Consider the following 17,885-nt stretch of genomic DNA (forward strand, 5'->3'; position numbering starts at 1 on the left):
CAGTATCGAAACAATGCAGTACAATTAACGAGTTAAAAACTGACACAGTATCTAGGTAGTAAGGGGGGGAAATGAGTTAAATTATTCCTATCCTTCGTATATTGAATATGAGGGTATGTTGGCTGCTGTTTTTGAGGATATGTTGGCAGCTGTTGTGTGGTGTTAGAGTACTGGGTGCTGCGTGGTATTACTGTATGCAAAGGTCTAGCAAAGAAATGCGGCAGCGTAATTAGGCAGCAGTTATACTTATCCGGTTGGACTATCAGGTCTGGCTCCGTGAGGGCTTGGCGACTAGAGAGTTCGGCCCTGTTGGGGTTGGCCCATGGTATGGAAGTCTCTTGTTGGTTGATCCGGCTGTGTCTCTGTCCAGCTGCGGTGCCTATGCCTGTAGAAGGGATCTGTGGTTGGCACTGAGTTATCCGCGGTCTGGACTGTGTTTTCAGAGGTCTTGGCTGGGTTTGAATGGATTTGGATGATGGGGGTTCCGCGGACACCTGTGCAGTTGCCTCGCGCAGGTGCTTCGCAAAGGCGCGAGCTAAGGCGCACGCGCCTTTGACGTGCGCCTTCGACGGCACGCCGAACGGCAGCACGCCGTTGGTGCTGCAAGTTTTGAAGTCGGGCTCCTGCTGGTTCGGGAGGGGGCGGAGCAGTGCTCCCACGCTCCTCTCCGGTCTCTGCAGGCACGAGGCTGGCTTTCTGCGGCCCACCGAGCGATGCCTGAAGCAAAAAAGGCTGCGCTCTGGTGGTGCTGCAAGTTTTGAAGTCGGGCTCCTGCTGGTTCGGGAGGGGGGCGGAGCAGTGCTCCCACGCTCCTCTCCGGTCTCTGCAGGCACGAGGCTGGCTTTCTGCGGCCCACCGAGCGATGCCTGAAGCAAAAAAGGCTGCGCTCTGGTGGTGCTGCAAGTTTTGAAGTCGGGCTCCTGCTGGTTCGGGAGGGGGGCGGAGCAGTGCTCCCACGCTCCTCTCCGGTCTCTGCAGGCACGAGGCTGGCTTTCTGCGGCCCACCGAGCGATGCCTGAAGCAAAAAAGGCTGCGCTCTGGTGGTGCTGCAAGTTTTGAAGTCGGGCTCCTGCTGGTTCGGGAGGGGGGCGGAGCAGTGCTCCCACGCTCCTCTCCGGTCTCTGCAGGCACGAGGCTGGCTTTCTGCGGCCCACCGAGCGATGCCTGAAGCAAAAAAGGCTGCGCTCTGGTGGTGCTGCAAGTTTTGAAGTCGGGCTCCTGCTGGTTCGGGAGGGGGGCGGAGCAGTGCTCCCACGCTCCTCTCCGGTCTCTGCAGGCACGAGGCTGGCTTTCTGCGGCCCACCGAGCGATGCCTGAAGCAAAAAAGGCTGCGCTCTGGTGGTGCTGCAAGTTTTGAAGTCGGGCTCCTGCTGGTTCGGGAGGGGGGCGGAGCAGTGCTCCCACGCTCCTCTCCGGTCTCTGCAGGCACGAGGCTGGCTTTCTGCGGCCCACCGAGCGATGCCTGAAGCAAAAAAGGCTGCGCTCTGGTGGTGCTGCAAGTTTTGAAGTCGGGCTCCTGCTGGTTCGGGAGGGGGGCGGAGCAGTGCTCCCACGCTCCTCTCCGGTCTCTGCAGGCACGAGGCTGGCTTTCTGCGGCCCACCGAGCGATGCCTGAAGCAAAAAAGGCTGCGCTCTGGTGGTGCTGCAAGTTTTGAAGTCGGGCTCCTGCTGGTTCGGGAGGGGGGCGGAGCAGTGCTCCCACGCTCCTCTCCGGTCTCTGCAGGCACGAGGCTGGCTTTCTGCGGCCCACCGAGCAATGCCTGAAGCAAAAAAGGCTGCGCTCTGGTGGTGCTGCAAGTTTTGAAGTCGGGCTCCTGCTGGTTCGGGAGGGGGGCGGAGCAGTGCTCCCACGCTCCTCTCCGGTCTCTGCAGGCACGAGGCTGGCTTTCTGCGGCCCACCAAGCGATGCCTGAAGCAAAAAAGGCTGCGCTCTGGTGGTGCTGCAAGTTTTGAAGTCGGGCTCCTGCTGGTTCGGGAGGGGGGCGGAGCAGTGCTCCCACGCTCCTCTCCGGTCTCTGCAGGCACGAGGCTGGCTTTCTGCGGCCCACCGAGCGATGCCTGAAGCAAAAAAGGCTGCGCTCTGGTGGTGCTGCAAGTTTTGAAGTCGGGCTCCTGCTGGTTCGGGAGGGGGGCGGAGCAGTGCTCCCACGCTCCTCTCCGGTCTCTGCAGGCACGAGGCTGGCTTTCTGCGGCCCACCGAGCGATGCCTGAAGCAAAAAAGGAGGAAAGGAGGACAGGGGAGATATGATTCAGACATTCAAATACTTGAAGGGTATTAATGTAGAACAAAATCTTTTTCAGAGAAAGGAAAATGGTAAAACCAGAGGACATAATTTGAGGTTGAGGGGTGGTAGATTCAAGAGCAATGTTAGGAAATTCTACTTTACGGAGAGGGTGGTGAATGCCTGGAATGCGCTCCCGAGAGAGGTGGTGGAGAGTAAAACTGTGACTGAGTTCAAGGAAGCGTGGGATGAACACAAAGGATCTAGAATCAGAAAATAAGATTAAATATTGAACTAAGACCAGTACTGGGCAGATTTGCACGGTCTGTGTCTGTATATGGCTGTTTGGTGGAGGATGGGCTGGGAAGGGCTTCAATGGCTGGGAGGGTGTAGCTGGGCTAGAGTAAGTCTTAACAGAGATTTCGGCAGTTGGAACCCAAGCACAGTACCGGGTAAAGCTTTGGATTCTTGCCCAGAAATAGCTAAGAAGAAGAAAAAAAAATAAAATTTAAATTGAATCAGGTTGGGCAGACTGGATGGACCATTCGGGTCTTTATCTGCCGTCATCTACTATGTTACTATGTTACATGGTATAAATAAAAATAAAAGGAAGGGAGGAAGGGAAGGATAAAACAAGAGAAAAAAATGGGGTATCGCTTCCTGAAAGTATTTTTATTTTCCTGTTTTTATTTGGGAATTCAGTTGGAATTTTGAAAGGCGTCTTTAAAGAGGAATGTCTTAAGGAGTGTTTTAAACTTGTTAAGGGAATTTTCGGAGCAAAGGTTTTATGGCATTGCTTTCCAGAGAGAGGGCACGACAACGGAGAAAAATGTGTTTCTAGTATAATATAAATTCTTGATTGAAGGAACTGTTAATAGATTCTGGTTAGTGGACCTGAGGGCCCTAGAAGGGGTATTTGGGATAAGATATTTATCTAAGAAGGCAGGCAGATGAGAAATCTTGATCTTAAAGACTTAGAGAAGAATCTTATAAGTTGTCCTATGAAAGACTGTGGGCTTCTTTTATGAAGGTGCGCTAAGCGTTTTAGCACACGCACCGGATTAGCGCGTGCTATAGCTCGTGCTAGCTGAAAATCTACCGCCTGCTCAAAAGGAGGCGGTAGCGGCTAGCGCGCGGGGCAATTTATCATGCGCTATTCCACACGTTAAGGCCCTAGTGCGGCTTTGTAAAAGGAGCCCTGTATTTATAAGAAGTTTTTACATCGATTATCTCTTTCAGGCTGCTAGTTGGGAAGTTGAATCTCGTAAGTTGCTATCGTTGTCATCTTCATCTTTGCAATTTAGAAAATTATTGAAATCAATATTGTTTACCAAATTTATTGTTAATTGAAAATCCGCTGCTGGAAGACAGGAGACAGGAAAGGGCTGCTGGAGAGGCAGAAGAGGGCAGCCGGAGCGCCGGCGAGTGAAGGAAATCACTCGCGGTATGTTCTGACCGCCTCTACCTGCACTACAGTCAGGCCTCACCAATCAGGAGCTGCTTTGACATGCGTGTCAAAGCAGCTCCTGATTGGTGAGGCCCGATTTTAGTGCAGGAAGAGGTGGTCGGAGATAACCGCAAGTGATTTCCTTCATTCGCCGGCGCTCCGGCTGCCCTCTTCTGCCTCACCAGCAGCCCTTCCTGTCTCCTCCGCTAAAAACCATATTTGCGGTTTTTCAACATACGCAGGGGTTCCTGGAACAGAACCCCCGCGAATATCAGGGGAGTACTGTATATTGAAAATTTGAGTGTATAATTATGTACTCAGCCCTAATAAATTTTCAACAAGATCAATTTTGGGGCATAATTTGCAAAAGGAATTGAATGGACTTCGTCTCGTTTGCCTGACGGGAATTGCTAGCGCGCCTTTGTAAAAGAAGCCCAAAGTTGGGAGCACAACTCTTTTGATCATAAGGCCCAGAATGAAAGGTGGGGCAGGGAGAAGAGTGGCATTAACAGCCCAAAGCACAGAGGGGAAGATAAGGCAAACACAGTGATAATGAGATCCCGAGACATACAGAGAGGTGCAAGGGAAGAGTTTTTAATTTTAATACAATTTTATTTGCTAATAAATAATAGCCACAAATGTGGCATCATTATAGTGCAGCCCAGAGGGCAGAGAATGTGGACATTGGTTTAGTGGGATGAACTCCCAGAAATGTGAAATGCAGATGTGTGCTTAGTCCTCCTGCTTTCTACATAAGAAACAGAAGTTTATCTTAGTGAAAACCAAATTTTCTAACAACCTGATACAGGTACAGTATTAATAATGTGGACTCAGGATGCCTCCCTGGTAATGAAAATACTAATTTACCCTTGAATTCTGCACCGATTGCCCAATGTAGGGTGTGCAATTTTGGGCACAGATTGCAGATCTGCGTGTAAACTAACTGGCTAAGTGGGCGAGAACAATCAATTATTGGGGGTTAACAAGCACTCATTGGCCATTGTTAGTAGTTATGTGTAGATCTATCTTATGCCTCTATTCCAGTATTCTTCAATGCATGGCCTGGGGGGCTAATGGCAGCTCTTAGAGATCTCTGAAGTAGTCCTCATCATCATATCTGGCTTTTTTTCTGTTACTCTCTGCCTCTCCAACCAAGTAAGTGGATGGGAGGAAGAGCCACAACCTAGATGTACAAGGCATTTCTCAATAGGTGAAGAGAATTCATTTGGAAATTCCCACTTTCTTAAGGATACGCTCAAAAACAGTTTGAAGGAGGGCTGGTGGGATGAATGTCATTTGACATACATTGGTCAGCAGTGTCGTGACCCTGCATGGTAAAATATTTGGCAGCTCTTCTTCAGCTCATTGGATCCACATTCAAGAGGGTTCCAGATATTTTTTGAACTACATTTTCACAGTTCATGATAGGGTGGTGTTTCAGGGACCCTTCGGATGCGAAGATTGTGATGGCTTCTGCTTTCCAGGTCCTACAATTTATCATTTAGTGCAGAGTTTATAACCCGAATTTCCTTCAACTGTACATCCAGGGCCTCCAACCATTCAGCTTGTTTGTCCAACTGTTGTTCTGAGTTTCTACCTGATGTCCCAGTTTGGTAACCTCAGCCCATAGTTTGGCTCCTAATGTAGCAGTGGTGTATGGTCAAGGCCTTCAGGAGATTTACCCAATCCCCTGAAGGCCCTGAGAGCACTGCTCTGAATTTGATTGGTTGAGCAGGCAGCAGGCAAAATCTACTCAACCAATCAAATCCAGATCAGTGCTGTCAGGGCCTTCAGGGGGTTGGGTGAATCCCCAGCCCTAAAGCCCTGCTTTTTTGGGGTTTACTTTTTACTTGATGCAGTTTGCCTGCTCAACAAATCAAACTGCATCAAGCAAAAAGTAAACAATTAAAAAAACAGGGTTGAAGAGCTGGGGATTCACTGAATTCCCTGAAAGTCCTGGCTGCACGCCACTGTAGTGTAGCCAGTTATATTCGGACTGCCTCAAGATCAGACTTAATTTCTTTCATCCAATCTCGAATTTCCATCAGGGGTTTGCCGGGTTGCAGAATCGAAGTATCTCCATCAAGAAACAACACAGGCAAGGATAACAAATCCTGTTGATCACACTGTAAATGGCCTGGGGCCAATACTGCTCCTGTTTCCTTTATGTGAGAAGGCCTCATTCCTCCCAAGTATGCAAAGCCTGTCAGATCAACTACTTGGTTCTTAATACTCATCATATAAAGTGCTGCAATGCTAGATAAGCCTGTTTTTCCAACTGTAGATGATAAAAAGTATCCAAAGGTAGTGATAAATAGCTTTAAAATCAGGAGCTGCCAAGAACTATCAATTCATGTAGCCATCTCAGATGGAAGATTCTAGACGAAGTCCAGAGGGGAGTTTATTCCAGAGAAAGGAAGCAACGTAGTAAACATCTGATTGTCTTCTTGTTTACCAGTGTGCTTGCTAAGGGGAAGGAAGAGCAAGTTTATGAGAGTCTAAAGAATGCAAGGACATCATAGGCATATATGGAACAACACATGAAGCCAGATAAGAAGAGAAGCTAGTGTAAAAAGCCTTGTGGGTGAGATGTAGAGAGGAATTTTTGATAGGACATCTAAGTCTGAATTTGGATATTTTGCAAAATACGTCCAAAAATCCAGTAGAAAATATGTCAATTTTTGAAACAGCAAGATGTCTTCTTCTTCTTCTTTTTTTTTTTAATGAGCTATCTAGACATTTTGGCTCTTAGTGCATCTATCTTTTTTGGCCATTTTCGAATACGAAAACATCCAAATGAAAAATGCAAAAAAAACAAGTCATTGGGACATGCAAGCAGCCAGCATCCTTAGCAAACTGGCCACACAAACATCTGAACAGAGCAGGGCAGAGGGGCACTCTAAGGGGGTACTGCAGTGAACATCACTTAAAAAAATCCCAGGTACAGATCTCACTATAATGCTTATATCATAAGGAGAGCTCTTTTTATTATTTTTTAAATGACCTATCTAGGCTTTATGGCCATAGTGAATCATTTTTTTTTTTTTTTTTTGCCATTTTTGAATACTAAAACATCCAAATGAAAACCACACAAATACAAGCCATCAGGACATCCAAGCAGCCAGCATTCTTAGCAAACTGGGCACACAGACAGCTGTGCAGAACAGAGGGGCACTCTAGGCTCTCCAAAACCCACCCAAAACTTACTGTACCCACCTAGACACCACAACAATACCTACAATGTGTTATCTTTACCTACAATGTGTTATCTTATACTTACAATGTGTTATCTTTATGTAGGTATAGTAGGTTTTGGGTGGTTTTTGGAGGTCTTACCATATGATATAAGCATTATGGTGAGATCATTCTGTACCTGGAACTTTTTAAAGTGATGTTCACTGCAGTACCCCCTAGAGTGCCCCTCTGCTCTGCTCAGATGTCTGTGTGGCCAGTTTGCTAAGAATGCTGGCTGCTTGCATGTCCCAATGGCTTGTTTTTGGAGGGCTCGCCATATAATATAAACAGGTTATGGTGAGATCTGTACCTGGGTCTTTAATTTAAAGTGACATTCATTGCAATATCCCCTAGAGCAGTATTCTTCAACCTTTTTACACCTATAGACCGGCAGAAATAAAATAATTATTTTATGGACTGGCATCGGTCTGTGGACCGGTGGTTGAAGAACACTGGGCTAAGTCGTGGGCCAGACCCTGCCCATCTTTACCCAATCTCCACCCCAGACCCTGCCCCCATAATAGTACTAATTGTAACATTCATTTTTCACTGATACACAATATAATCTTATTAACAACACATAATGGTTAACCATAAAATTAAACTACACAAAGCACACTGACAGCAGATGTAAATTCTCAAAATTGACATAATTCAATCATTAAATTCAAATATAAAATAATTCCCCACTACCTTTGTTGTCTCCCTCCCTCCTTGCTATGCCTTATCTTCTAGCCTGGCCATTTTATGCCGCCCCTGGTGTTATCTTCAGGCCGGCTCCCTCCCTTTTGTAGATTGCGCGTCCCGTGTCTCATCTGGATGCCTTCCCTCTGACGTTGAGATGTCAGAGAGAAGGCTTCCGGTTCAGGTGCAGGACGCACGTGGGAGCCACTGCCCGTGGCTTTGTATACTGAATCAGTGAGGAAGAGGGAGCTGACTCGAAGATAACACCTCATCGATCGCACTGTGGACTGGCGGCTGAAGAACACTGTTTTGGGCCTGATGCACGTGCTGGCCCTGTGAACCGGCAGGAAATTTCTGTGGACCGGCACCGGTCCACTGACCGGTGGTTGAAGAACACTGCCCTAGAGCACTCCCCTGCTCAACACTAGTGGCTTCAGTGGCTCTTTTGCCTGATAAAATTTGGATCTTGAAAATGTTCTTCAAAAGCAGACATAATGAATTTCTAGGGTTTAAGATTGAAATATTTCTGGATGTTTCCTGTGATACACAAAGGCGAAGACGTCAGTTTTTGCTTTTGAAATCTGGAGTTACTCTCATAGGAGGGACTTTTTATTTGAGATACCCTTGTAAATGCATAGTAAAGTATCAATCTACAAAATATGTCTTTTTTGAACCTTCTCATCTAACTGCTTTTATAGCCATGAAATGCCTGGAGGGAGTATGAAGTATGAGCTCTTTAAAAGATTAGAAGTATCAGGAAACAGGCGTCAGATGATTTAATTATTTTGTTGTTTTACAATTTTGGTCTAATGTTTCCTTTATATTTCTACTCTAATGTAATTTTGGATTTAAATTGTGGACTTTGAGAATGATTAGTCAATAATGTTCTTTATTATATTTTTGATTTCCTGATTCTTATTAGACTATATCAATCTTTTCTGTACAAGATTTAATGCTTGATATAATTAATTGAAACTTGATTTTACAAAAAAGAAGCAGTTGTTTAGTTCCCTAATTTTCTTTCATTGTTTTAACAGAGCAGTGTGTTTCTGTCAAGAGTATGTAAAGATGAGATATCAAAACTAAAAAACATGGAAGCAGCTACATGCTGTGGAAAACTGAGTCCGGAAAAATGGAACTGCTTTAAGGAACTCCGGCATCATCCTTCTGTGCAGCTACCAGCACTAGGACCCAGTGATGGTCTTGAGGAGTGCTGTCTTTTCTACATTACAGACCGCCACTCTTTTGTGGAACTGTAAGCAAGCTCAACAGAGCAGCTTGAATTGAGGCTTTTTTTTTTGGGGCGGGGGAGGGAATGTTAGAACAGCAATGTTTAGTGAAGGGTTGTACATTTTTGCACATTTGTTAAAAGGAGAAAAAAAAATAAAGTATATTAAGGGTTAAACTTCTGTAAATGTTGGGAGCAAGTAGTTACTGCACAGAGCAGGCATTTACCACAGGCTAAGGGCATTACTGATAAGCACATCTACAGACATGCTATTGGCAAAGCCCTTAATATACTGCTACAGACAAGTTTCCAAAACATCTTTAATAAAGTTCCTCCCTTCCTTTGAACCCTCTGGACCCCCATCATCATTTGTAAAGTTAACCCTACTCTTCAAAATCCTCTACCCCTGACACTCCCGCAGCTCTTACTGAGGGACTCTGTTGTCTAGTGGGGAGTAGGAGTGTTCCCCGGTTGCTTCTGCTCCATTGGCGGGCTGCGATCAAAATGGTGACCTTAACCCAAGCTTGAACCTTAATGATAGAACCATAAGACCAGTGGCGTAGTAAGGAGGGGGTGAGGGTGCCGGCACCCCTCTTCCTCCCTGCCCCGTCACATGTGCATCTTTATGTCCCCCCTCCCCTGTACCTCTATCTCTTCGATGGCACGAGCATTTGCTTTTTTTCCCTCCTTCTTCACTTTTTGCCCTACATCCATCTTTGGCATTAACTTTTAATATTCAGCGTTCTTCAATTTTTCTACTTCCTTCTCAAATCTGTCTACTGCTCCACGTCTTTCCTTCCCATTTATCCACGTGTACCATCTCCTCCCTCTCCCCCCTCCCCCCGGTGGTCTGACATCTTTCTCCTCTCCTTCCCACAGTCTGGCATCTCTCTCCTCCTTCCCTTCCGTCATCCCCCTTTATAGTTTCACAACTCCTTTGCCTTCTCTTCCCCTTCTCATCTACCTCTCTCCAAGTTTCCAAGTTTATTTAAGATTTGTTATTCTGCTTATCAAATTTCTAAGCGTGGTACATAGATATAAAATTGGGAAAGTGCAGTAGAGACCATTCCAGCGCCGGCAATCCTCAGCAGACAGTAATTAACTACTAAAGTTAGCCAGAGAAGGCCAGGGGGACGTCGGACGAGAGTGGAAACACGGGGGAAGCATGCCTGCCTTTGGGGGGGCACCTAAAACTGTGGAGCCGAGGGCAACTGCTCTGTTTGCCCTCCTAACGGCCCCGTGGTCACGTAATATCCCCAAAATATTATGGGTGCTCGGGCACCCACAGAGCTGATGCCTATGACTAGGGGGTCAGAGCTGCTATTTTGATCCTGCACCCAGTGGCGTACCTAGGGTATGTGGCACCCGGGGCCCATCATTTTTTGACACCCCCCCCCCCCATGTAAAAATTTTTTTTTTTTTTTTTTGCAATAACCATGAAATGGAATAAATGGTCAGAATAGAAACAGGCAGTGAAAATTTTCTTTTATTGAACCTCATATATGTAACCATTATTCCCAACATAATATAACATAAATTATGTCTAAATTGTCATGACATTAGAAGTACATATGGAGTAGTTGCAGGTGATGCTTGGGACAGTTCTGATTGTGTTAGTTCGGTTTTATGTGTTTTTTGAATAGAAGGGTTTTTATTTCTTTTTGAAGGTTTTGCAGTCTGTGGTTGATATCAATTGGTTGTAGAGTTGGGGGTCGAGTGTTGCAGCTCGAATGGCTAGGAGGTTGTCGAACAGTTTTTTTCTTTTGACGTTTTTGGTACCCTCCAACCAAAAACGTCAAAAGAAAAAAACTGTTCGACAACCTCCTAGCCATTCGAGCTGCAACACTGCAACACTGATAAGTTCCCAGAAAAAAAATACATTAAAATAAGAAGTACTGAGGATGCCATCTCTCCCCAATCCCAGGTCCTAAAGTCTAAGACAGTAGCGCAAACTAATGCTGCCAGATACAGGAAAAAAAAATTTTGATTCGATTCAGCCCTATTGAATTGGTTTTTCAATTCGATTTTCCTGCCCAGTTGGGTGATTTTTTTCAAAACTCCTGGTGGGTTTTATAGCTTTTTCACCCCCTTTGGCTTCTCCTAACCACACTGGCGCTGTGGTGTAAATAAAATAAAGAAACAAAAAGGACTTTTCCTCTTTCTGTTAAATCCTAGCTCACGTTTGCAGTCCAACACCAGCTCTGGCAGGATACACATTTCAAATCTGACATGTTATAATCACAAAACAGAAAATAAAATTAATTTTTCTATCTTTTGTTGTCTGGTTATATTTCAAATCTTGTTGGTCCAAGGCTCTGGTTTTCTTCTGATAACTTGCTTGCCAGGGTCTCCTTCTTTCTGCATGCTAACCATCCATCTGCCAACTCTGTCCTCCCTTTCCATTTCCCTTCCCTTCCCAGGAAGTCTGGTATCTTTCCTTTTTTTCATCTCCCTCCACAGATCCACCTTTTCTTAAATACCCTTTCATCCGGCATCTCTCCCTCCTTCCCCACCATCCCAGAGTCCACCATCTCTCCGTTTCTTTTCCTAATTACCCTCCTATCCAGTATCTCTATCCCTCCTCCACACCATCCCTTGTGTCCAATTTCTCTCCCTTTCTGTTCCTTCCCTCCCTAAATCCCATGGTCCATCATCTCTCTCCCTCTCCTCTATTTTCAGACCCATTATTTCTTCCCCCCCCCAAAGTTTGGCATATGCATGTCTCTTTGAACACCCCCTTCCCTCCGTGTACTTCTAAATCATGGTCCCCCCCCAAAGGCCTGTCCCCCCTTAAAGGTCTGCCTGTCCCACCTTGAAGGCCTGCACCCCCCTTGAAGGCCTGTCCCTTCCCCTTGTAGGCCTGTCCCCCCCTTGAAGGCCTGCCTGCCTGTCCCCCCCTTGAAGGCCTGCACCCCCCCTTGAAGGCCTGTCCCCCCCCCTTGTAGGCCTGTCCCCCCCCCTTGTAGGCCTGTCCCCCCCTTGAAGGCCTGCCTGCCTTTCCCCCCTTGAAGGCCTGCACCCCCTTGAAGGTCTGCACCCCCCCAAAGGCCTACACCCCCCCCGAAGGCCTGCCCCCCCCTGAAGGCCTGCCTGCCCCCCTTGAAGGCCCGCCCCCCTTGAAGGTCTGCACCCCCCCCCGAAGGCCTGTCCCCCCTTGAAGGCCTGCCTGCCTGCCTGTCACCCCCTCCCCCCTTGAAAGCCTGCTTGCCTGCCCGCCCGCCCCACCCTGAAGGCCTGATGCCCCGACCCACCCCGAAGGACCACTCGCCCCCCTGGCCTCCCCGCACCACCTATGAACAGCCGCAGCAGGATCGCGAAGTCAGCGTCAGCGATCCCTGCGCTGCTTCCTGCGCCACGGTCCCGCCCCTCCTCTGACGTCAGAGGAGGGGCGGGATCGCGGCGCAGGAAGCAGCGCAGGGATGCTGACGCTGACTTCGCGATCCTGCTGTGGCTGTTCATAGGTGGTGCGGGGAGGCCAGGGGGGCGAGCGGTCCTTCGGGGGTGGCGGGGGACTGAACGGCAAGGCCGGGAACACCCCCTTAGGGCTGGTACCCGGGGCGGCCCGCCCCCCACGCCCCCCCCTAGGTACGCCACTGCCTGCACCACTCATTGGTGCAAGGGCAACCAGAGATAACTCCTGTTCTTCACTAGACCCAAGGGATCCCCCCCATTAAAAGCCAGAGTCCTTTAGATTGGGGAACTTTATAAAAAAAAAATATCAAGAGGTTTGGAAACAAGTGGTGGAAGAAGATCTGGGAGGGTAAGAAGGGTTGCTGCAGCTCTGCATGTGGTCAGTGGCATGGACATGGGGGCCCTCGGGAGCCTGGGCCCCCCAAATCAGACTGAAGCCCTTTCCAACAATATGGCAGCCAGTACTTGGCTGGTAGGGATGCTCGAGACCCGCCAGCCAAAGAGTTCTCCTGCCAGAGCCCAGTTGTGCTACCTGAGTGGCAGAAAGTCAGCAGGGTGCTCTGGTGGCTGATCATGTATGAACTGTGTGTTAGAGGCCTGCTCAGCCTGATGATTTCTGCTGCTCCGGCAGGCTATAGCTGGCAGGACTTGAGCATCTGTGCCAGCAAATGTATGACTGGGGGAGGGGGTTTGGCAATCACAGCAGCGGCAATAGTAGGGTGTATGGCAGCAGTGGTAGAAACAGGGTTTGTGGGACTGAGAGGAAATGCTTGCCCCCTCCTACCCCGTCTACCCTTCCCCCCCCAAATAAGCTTATGAGGCATTTACAAAAACAAATGTCTAAGTCAGAATTGAGACGTCCTGCCCATAACATCAAAAAAAAAAAAAAAAAGCCATCCATGACACAGCTATGCTTAAAAAAGGAAATACATCCAGATTTCCTGTTCGTAAATATGTCAGAATGATTTTCTTACAATGGAGATGTCCATACTGAACAACCATTTTACAAACTGAAACATTTAAATTATAAATGGGAGGGCAGGTGGAAATAAGGCACAGAGACATCTGTCTGGTAGTAATCTTAGAAATTTGCAGAACAGTGGCTAGAGCAATGGAATGTAAATCAGGGTTTAAATTCTACTGTAGGGGTTTTTTTTTTGTGTGTAAATGTGATCCCTTTATGACCTTCTGTACTTGAATATAAATCACTTCAATAGCCTTCAGGTATATCTTCAAGTGTAGTAAATATTTTTTTTTTAGGAGAGGGGATGGAATTTGATATACCACTCTTCTGTGGTTACAATCAAAGCAGTTTACATATTATATATATATACAGTGTTCCCCCGTGAATTCGCGGTTCACGAATCGCGGACTCGCTCATTCATGGTCTGCTCTGACCGCCTCTTCCTGTGGTAAAGTCAGGCTACACCAGTCAGGAGCTGCGTGCCAAAGCAGCTCCTGATTGCTATAACCCAACTTTACTGCAGGAAGAGGCGGTCGGAGCAGACTGCGAGTGATTTTCTTCACCCGCCGGCACTCCAGCTGCCCTCTCCTGCCTCCCCTGCCTTTTGACAGGTGAAAAACCAAAATTCACGGTGGTTCCTGAAACGGAACCCCCGTGACTTTCAGGGAAGTACTATACTTGTTTTGTACCTGGAACAATGGAGGGTTAAGCAACTTGCCCAACATCACAAGGAACTGCAGTGGGAACCGAACCCAGTTCCCAAAGTTCTTGAGCCACTGCACTAACTGCTAGCTTAAGAGATTTGCCCAGGCTCACAAGAAGTCACAGTGAGAACTGAGCCGAGTTCCTTAGGTTCACAGTCCACTGCTCTAACCATTAGGCTACTCCTCCACACCCTTTAGTCAAGGCTGGCTCAAACTAAGGATCAGGTGAGGCCCTGGCACAGGGCACCAGTGATATAGGGTACCAAAATTCCAGTCCTTTCTACCTTCAAACCTCTAGATGGATAGATGCCAGACTGGGATTTTGGCATTCTTTATCAGGCATGCCCTGAGCCAGCGCCTCACCTGGTTCAGCTAGAGGGGGAGGAGGGCTTGAGAGGTGTGGGGGTGGGGGTGGGTGGGGAGGAAGAAAGATGTATTAGATTGTGGGGGTACCAATGCAAAAGTTAGCTCAGGCTACCACAGTCACTTGAGCTTGTCCTGAGTAAAGTACTCTAACTGCAATGTGCAATTCTCGAGCCATAACACCCTCCCTCAGCCCATTTCCAGCCCTTTAACACAGCATGCTATTAGTTTTTGGTTTTATTTATTTATATCCCGCCTTTCCCAATTAGCACTTGCTTGTCTTGCCACCGAGTGTCAGATGAAATTTAATGTGGACAAATGCAAAGTGATGCACATTGGGAAGAATAACCCAAATCACAGTTACTGGATGCTAGGGTCCACCTTGGGGGTTAGCGCCCAAGAAAAGGATCCAGGTGTCATTGTAGACAATTTGATGAAACCTTCCTCCCAATGTGTGGCGGCGGTCAAAAAGGCAAACAAGATGCTAGGAATTATTAAAAAAGGGATGGTTAACAAGACTAAGAATGTTATAATGCCTTTGTATTGCTCCATGGTGCAACCTCACCTGGAGTATTGTGTTCAATTCTGGTCTCCTTATTGCAAGAAAGATAAAGCGGCACTAGAAAAGTTTTAAAGAAGATACAGGGGGGTTCAAAGAAGATACCAGATGATAAAGGGAATGGAACTCCTCTCGTATGAGGAAAGACTAAAAGGGTTAGGGTTCTTCAGCTTGGAAATGAGAAGGCTGAGGGGAGATATGATTGAATACAAAATCCGAAGTGAACGGGTACAAGTGGATCGATTTTTTACTTCGTCAGAAATTACAAAGACTAGGGGGCACTCAAAGTTACAGGGAAATACTTTTAAAACCAATAGGAGGAAATTTTTTTTCACTCAGAGAATATTTAAGCTCTGAAACGCATTGCCAGAGGTTGAGGTAAGAGCAGATAGTGTAGCTGGTTTTAAGAAAGGTTTGGACAAGTTCCTGGAGGAAAAGTCCATAGTCTGTTATTGAGAAAGACATGGGGGAAGCCACTGCTTGCCCTGTATCGGTAGCATAGAATATTGCTACTCCTTGGGTTTTGGCCAGCTACTAGTGACCTGGATTGTCCACCGTGAGAATGGGCTACTGGGCTTGATGGACCATTGGTCTGACCCAGTAAAGCTATTCTTATGTTCTAATGCTGCTGGAAAACCTTGAATGACCCTAATTAATAGGATTTCTCCAGATTGCAAGTGTTGCTACCCAATAGGTCCTTTTAAAATATTGGGACCTTATTTATATACTTGTTCATTCAACTATTTCTACTTCTTTCTCCCTTTTTGCCTCATTATATCTGGAGGAGTGGAGGTGTAGCTTAAAGGTTAGTGCAGTGAGCTAAGAACCAGGGGGACCGAGCTTGATTCCCCCCGCAACTCCGTCTGACTCGGGGCAAGTCACTTAACCCTCCATTGCTAGAGGTACAAAATAAGTACCTGCTTATCACATGTAAACTACTTTAATTGTATTTAGGCCTGGTTTTCCTTGGCTAAATGGACGCACCAAAAAGTTATGATGTGCACTGGCACTTAGTGCAATTCTACAAGGAACATGTATCTTATATAGAATCGCACTAAGCGCAGTTTTAGTCAACGCCAATATTTTGGGCTCCATATATAGAATGTGGCCCTTGTGCAATCTAGTTGAGTTTATTTCTAGTCTACCTTTATCCAAAGCTGATTACAAGAGTATACATACCTATTAAAACAATTAGAATACATACAAGCTACACTAACAAATGACAAACTCTGCTGTCCTTTAAGGCCCAACACATTACCAAATAGTATATTTCATGTTACAGAGCAAAGGTCTTTCTAACAATTACTTAAAATATTACATATCACTGAGTACCATGGGCTCCTTTTACCAAGGTGCGCTAGCGTTTATAGCGCACACACAAAATTAGTGCGCGCTAGCCGAAAAACTACCGCCTGCTTAAAAGGAGGCGGTAGCGGCTAGCGCGCGGCATTTTAGCATGCGCTAAGTGCACGCTAAAACTGCTAACGCACCTTTGTAAAAGGAGCCCCATATTTCATGATCCAGAACAAATGCTTCTTTAACAGTTTCTTAAATTCCAGCAAGTTTCCCAAATGCCATAAATACACAGGCAATGTGTTCCTCTCCACGGGTCCTGCATATGAAAACACACTTTTCCTTATACTCTCCTAATGCAAGCTTGTTAACTTTCTGTTTTACTTGTCACGCCTCTAGTCACCTGTATGAATTTTCAAGGCGACTACAGATATTTCCGTCTGAAACCATAGCTCGGGTAGTGAGCATTTTCATAAAGATGCACGAGATTTGCTGTAAGGAATCAAGACCCCAAGCTTGTTTCATGAATATGGTAAGTATAGGCTGTGCTCCGACATTATCAATCAGGGATCCATCTCTCTATAAAACAACAGATATACGTATACAGATAGACATAGCATTACTGAGCTTGCCTACTATATTATTATTTATTAGGATTTATTTATGCTTATGTTTCATTGAAACTTGTTATACCTCTTTAGGAAAGCTAGAGACAGGATACATATATCATCATACGTGTCTAAAAAACAAAACAAAATCCTTATCCAATTGTCCCCTATCGATTATACTCTCCAGGAATCACGCCGCTGAACTGAATTCTTTCAATAAATATGGGTAATTTCTGTTAAATAAAGCATTTCTACTTTTCCATTGGATCCTAATAATATTAATTAACCCAATATTATAATACTAGGTGGAAAGATGCCTCAGACTGGTATTAATAATATTGGGTTAATTAATATTATTAGGAGCCAATGGAAAAGTAGAAATGCTTTATTGGTTATAGTATATTATCCATCGCTATACTATTAATTTCATTCTGATAAAGACATGTCATTCCCAAATGACTCCTCAAAATAGAAGGTCCTAAGCCTATGGCCTTTTTTACAAATCTGCGCTATTGGCTGCCGCACAGCAACAGCCCTGAAGCTCTTTAAATCTCTATGGGCTTTGGGGCGATTAGCGCGGCTTTGTAAAAGAGGCCGCTAGTCTTAAATGCCTGTGTAGCTATTTGTAATCTATGTCCTGCGGTAGATGATTCCATAATTGGGGACCTATGAAATAAAAGACTCTTTTTTTTAAGGCATTCACTCAAGGCAGTGTACAGAATATATCTTTTTGTCTACCCATTTACCTACTTTGTATGCTTCATGGGCATAGTTTCACCTTAGTAACATCTTACCTGCACATGAGGCAAAAATGAGGACTCAGACTAGACAATATTGCATCCCTTCTGGAAGTGAAGGAGCGTAATCTGCTGCTAAAGCTCAGACAGAGATAACATGGATTTAGTCAGACCTTCCTAATCTCTGAATTAGCTGGGCAGATACTTGAAGGCCAGGGAGGGAGAAAGGGAAGAAAGATAAGGGGGAAAATTCATTGCAGGATCTTAAGGTGTGTGCAGCTTATCCAGTGCTGCCTAGTTCTCAGTGTGCTTACTGGGCAGGGTTTGGGACCCTTCTCTGTCACATGGTTTGTGGGGTTCTCTTGTGTTATAATTCCATGTAGCCTCACTACACCAATTGTTGCCGAACTTATGGAGATGTTTATTTTACT

At 46.1% G+C, this 17,885-nt stretch overlaps 1 protein-coding gene across 1 annotated transcript in view; it reads left to right on the top strand.

Moving 5' to 3' along the window:
• LOC117367614 (vitamin D-binding protein-like) overlaps positions 1-17,885 on the top strand; it is a 71,327-nt gene that overhangs the window by 24,664 nt on the left and 28,778 nt on the right. Inside the window, exons 4-5 of the mRNA XM_033960345.1 lie at positions 8,625-8,842; positions 16,509-16,641. Of these exons, the coding sequence (XP_033816236.1) occupies positions 8,625-8,842; positions 16,509-16,641 (351 nt within the window). The remainder of the gene's footprint in view (positions 1-8,624; positions 8,843-16,508; positions 16,642-17,885) is intronic.

The sequence above is a fragment of the Geotrypetes seraphini genome, chromosome 1, assembly GCF_902459505.1.
Source record: "Geotrypetes seraphini chromosome 1, aGeoSer1.1, whole genome shotgun sequence".
Lineage (NCBI taxonomy): Eukaryota > Metazoa > Chordata > Amphibia > Gymnophiona > Dermophiidae > Geotrypetes > Geotrypetes seraphini.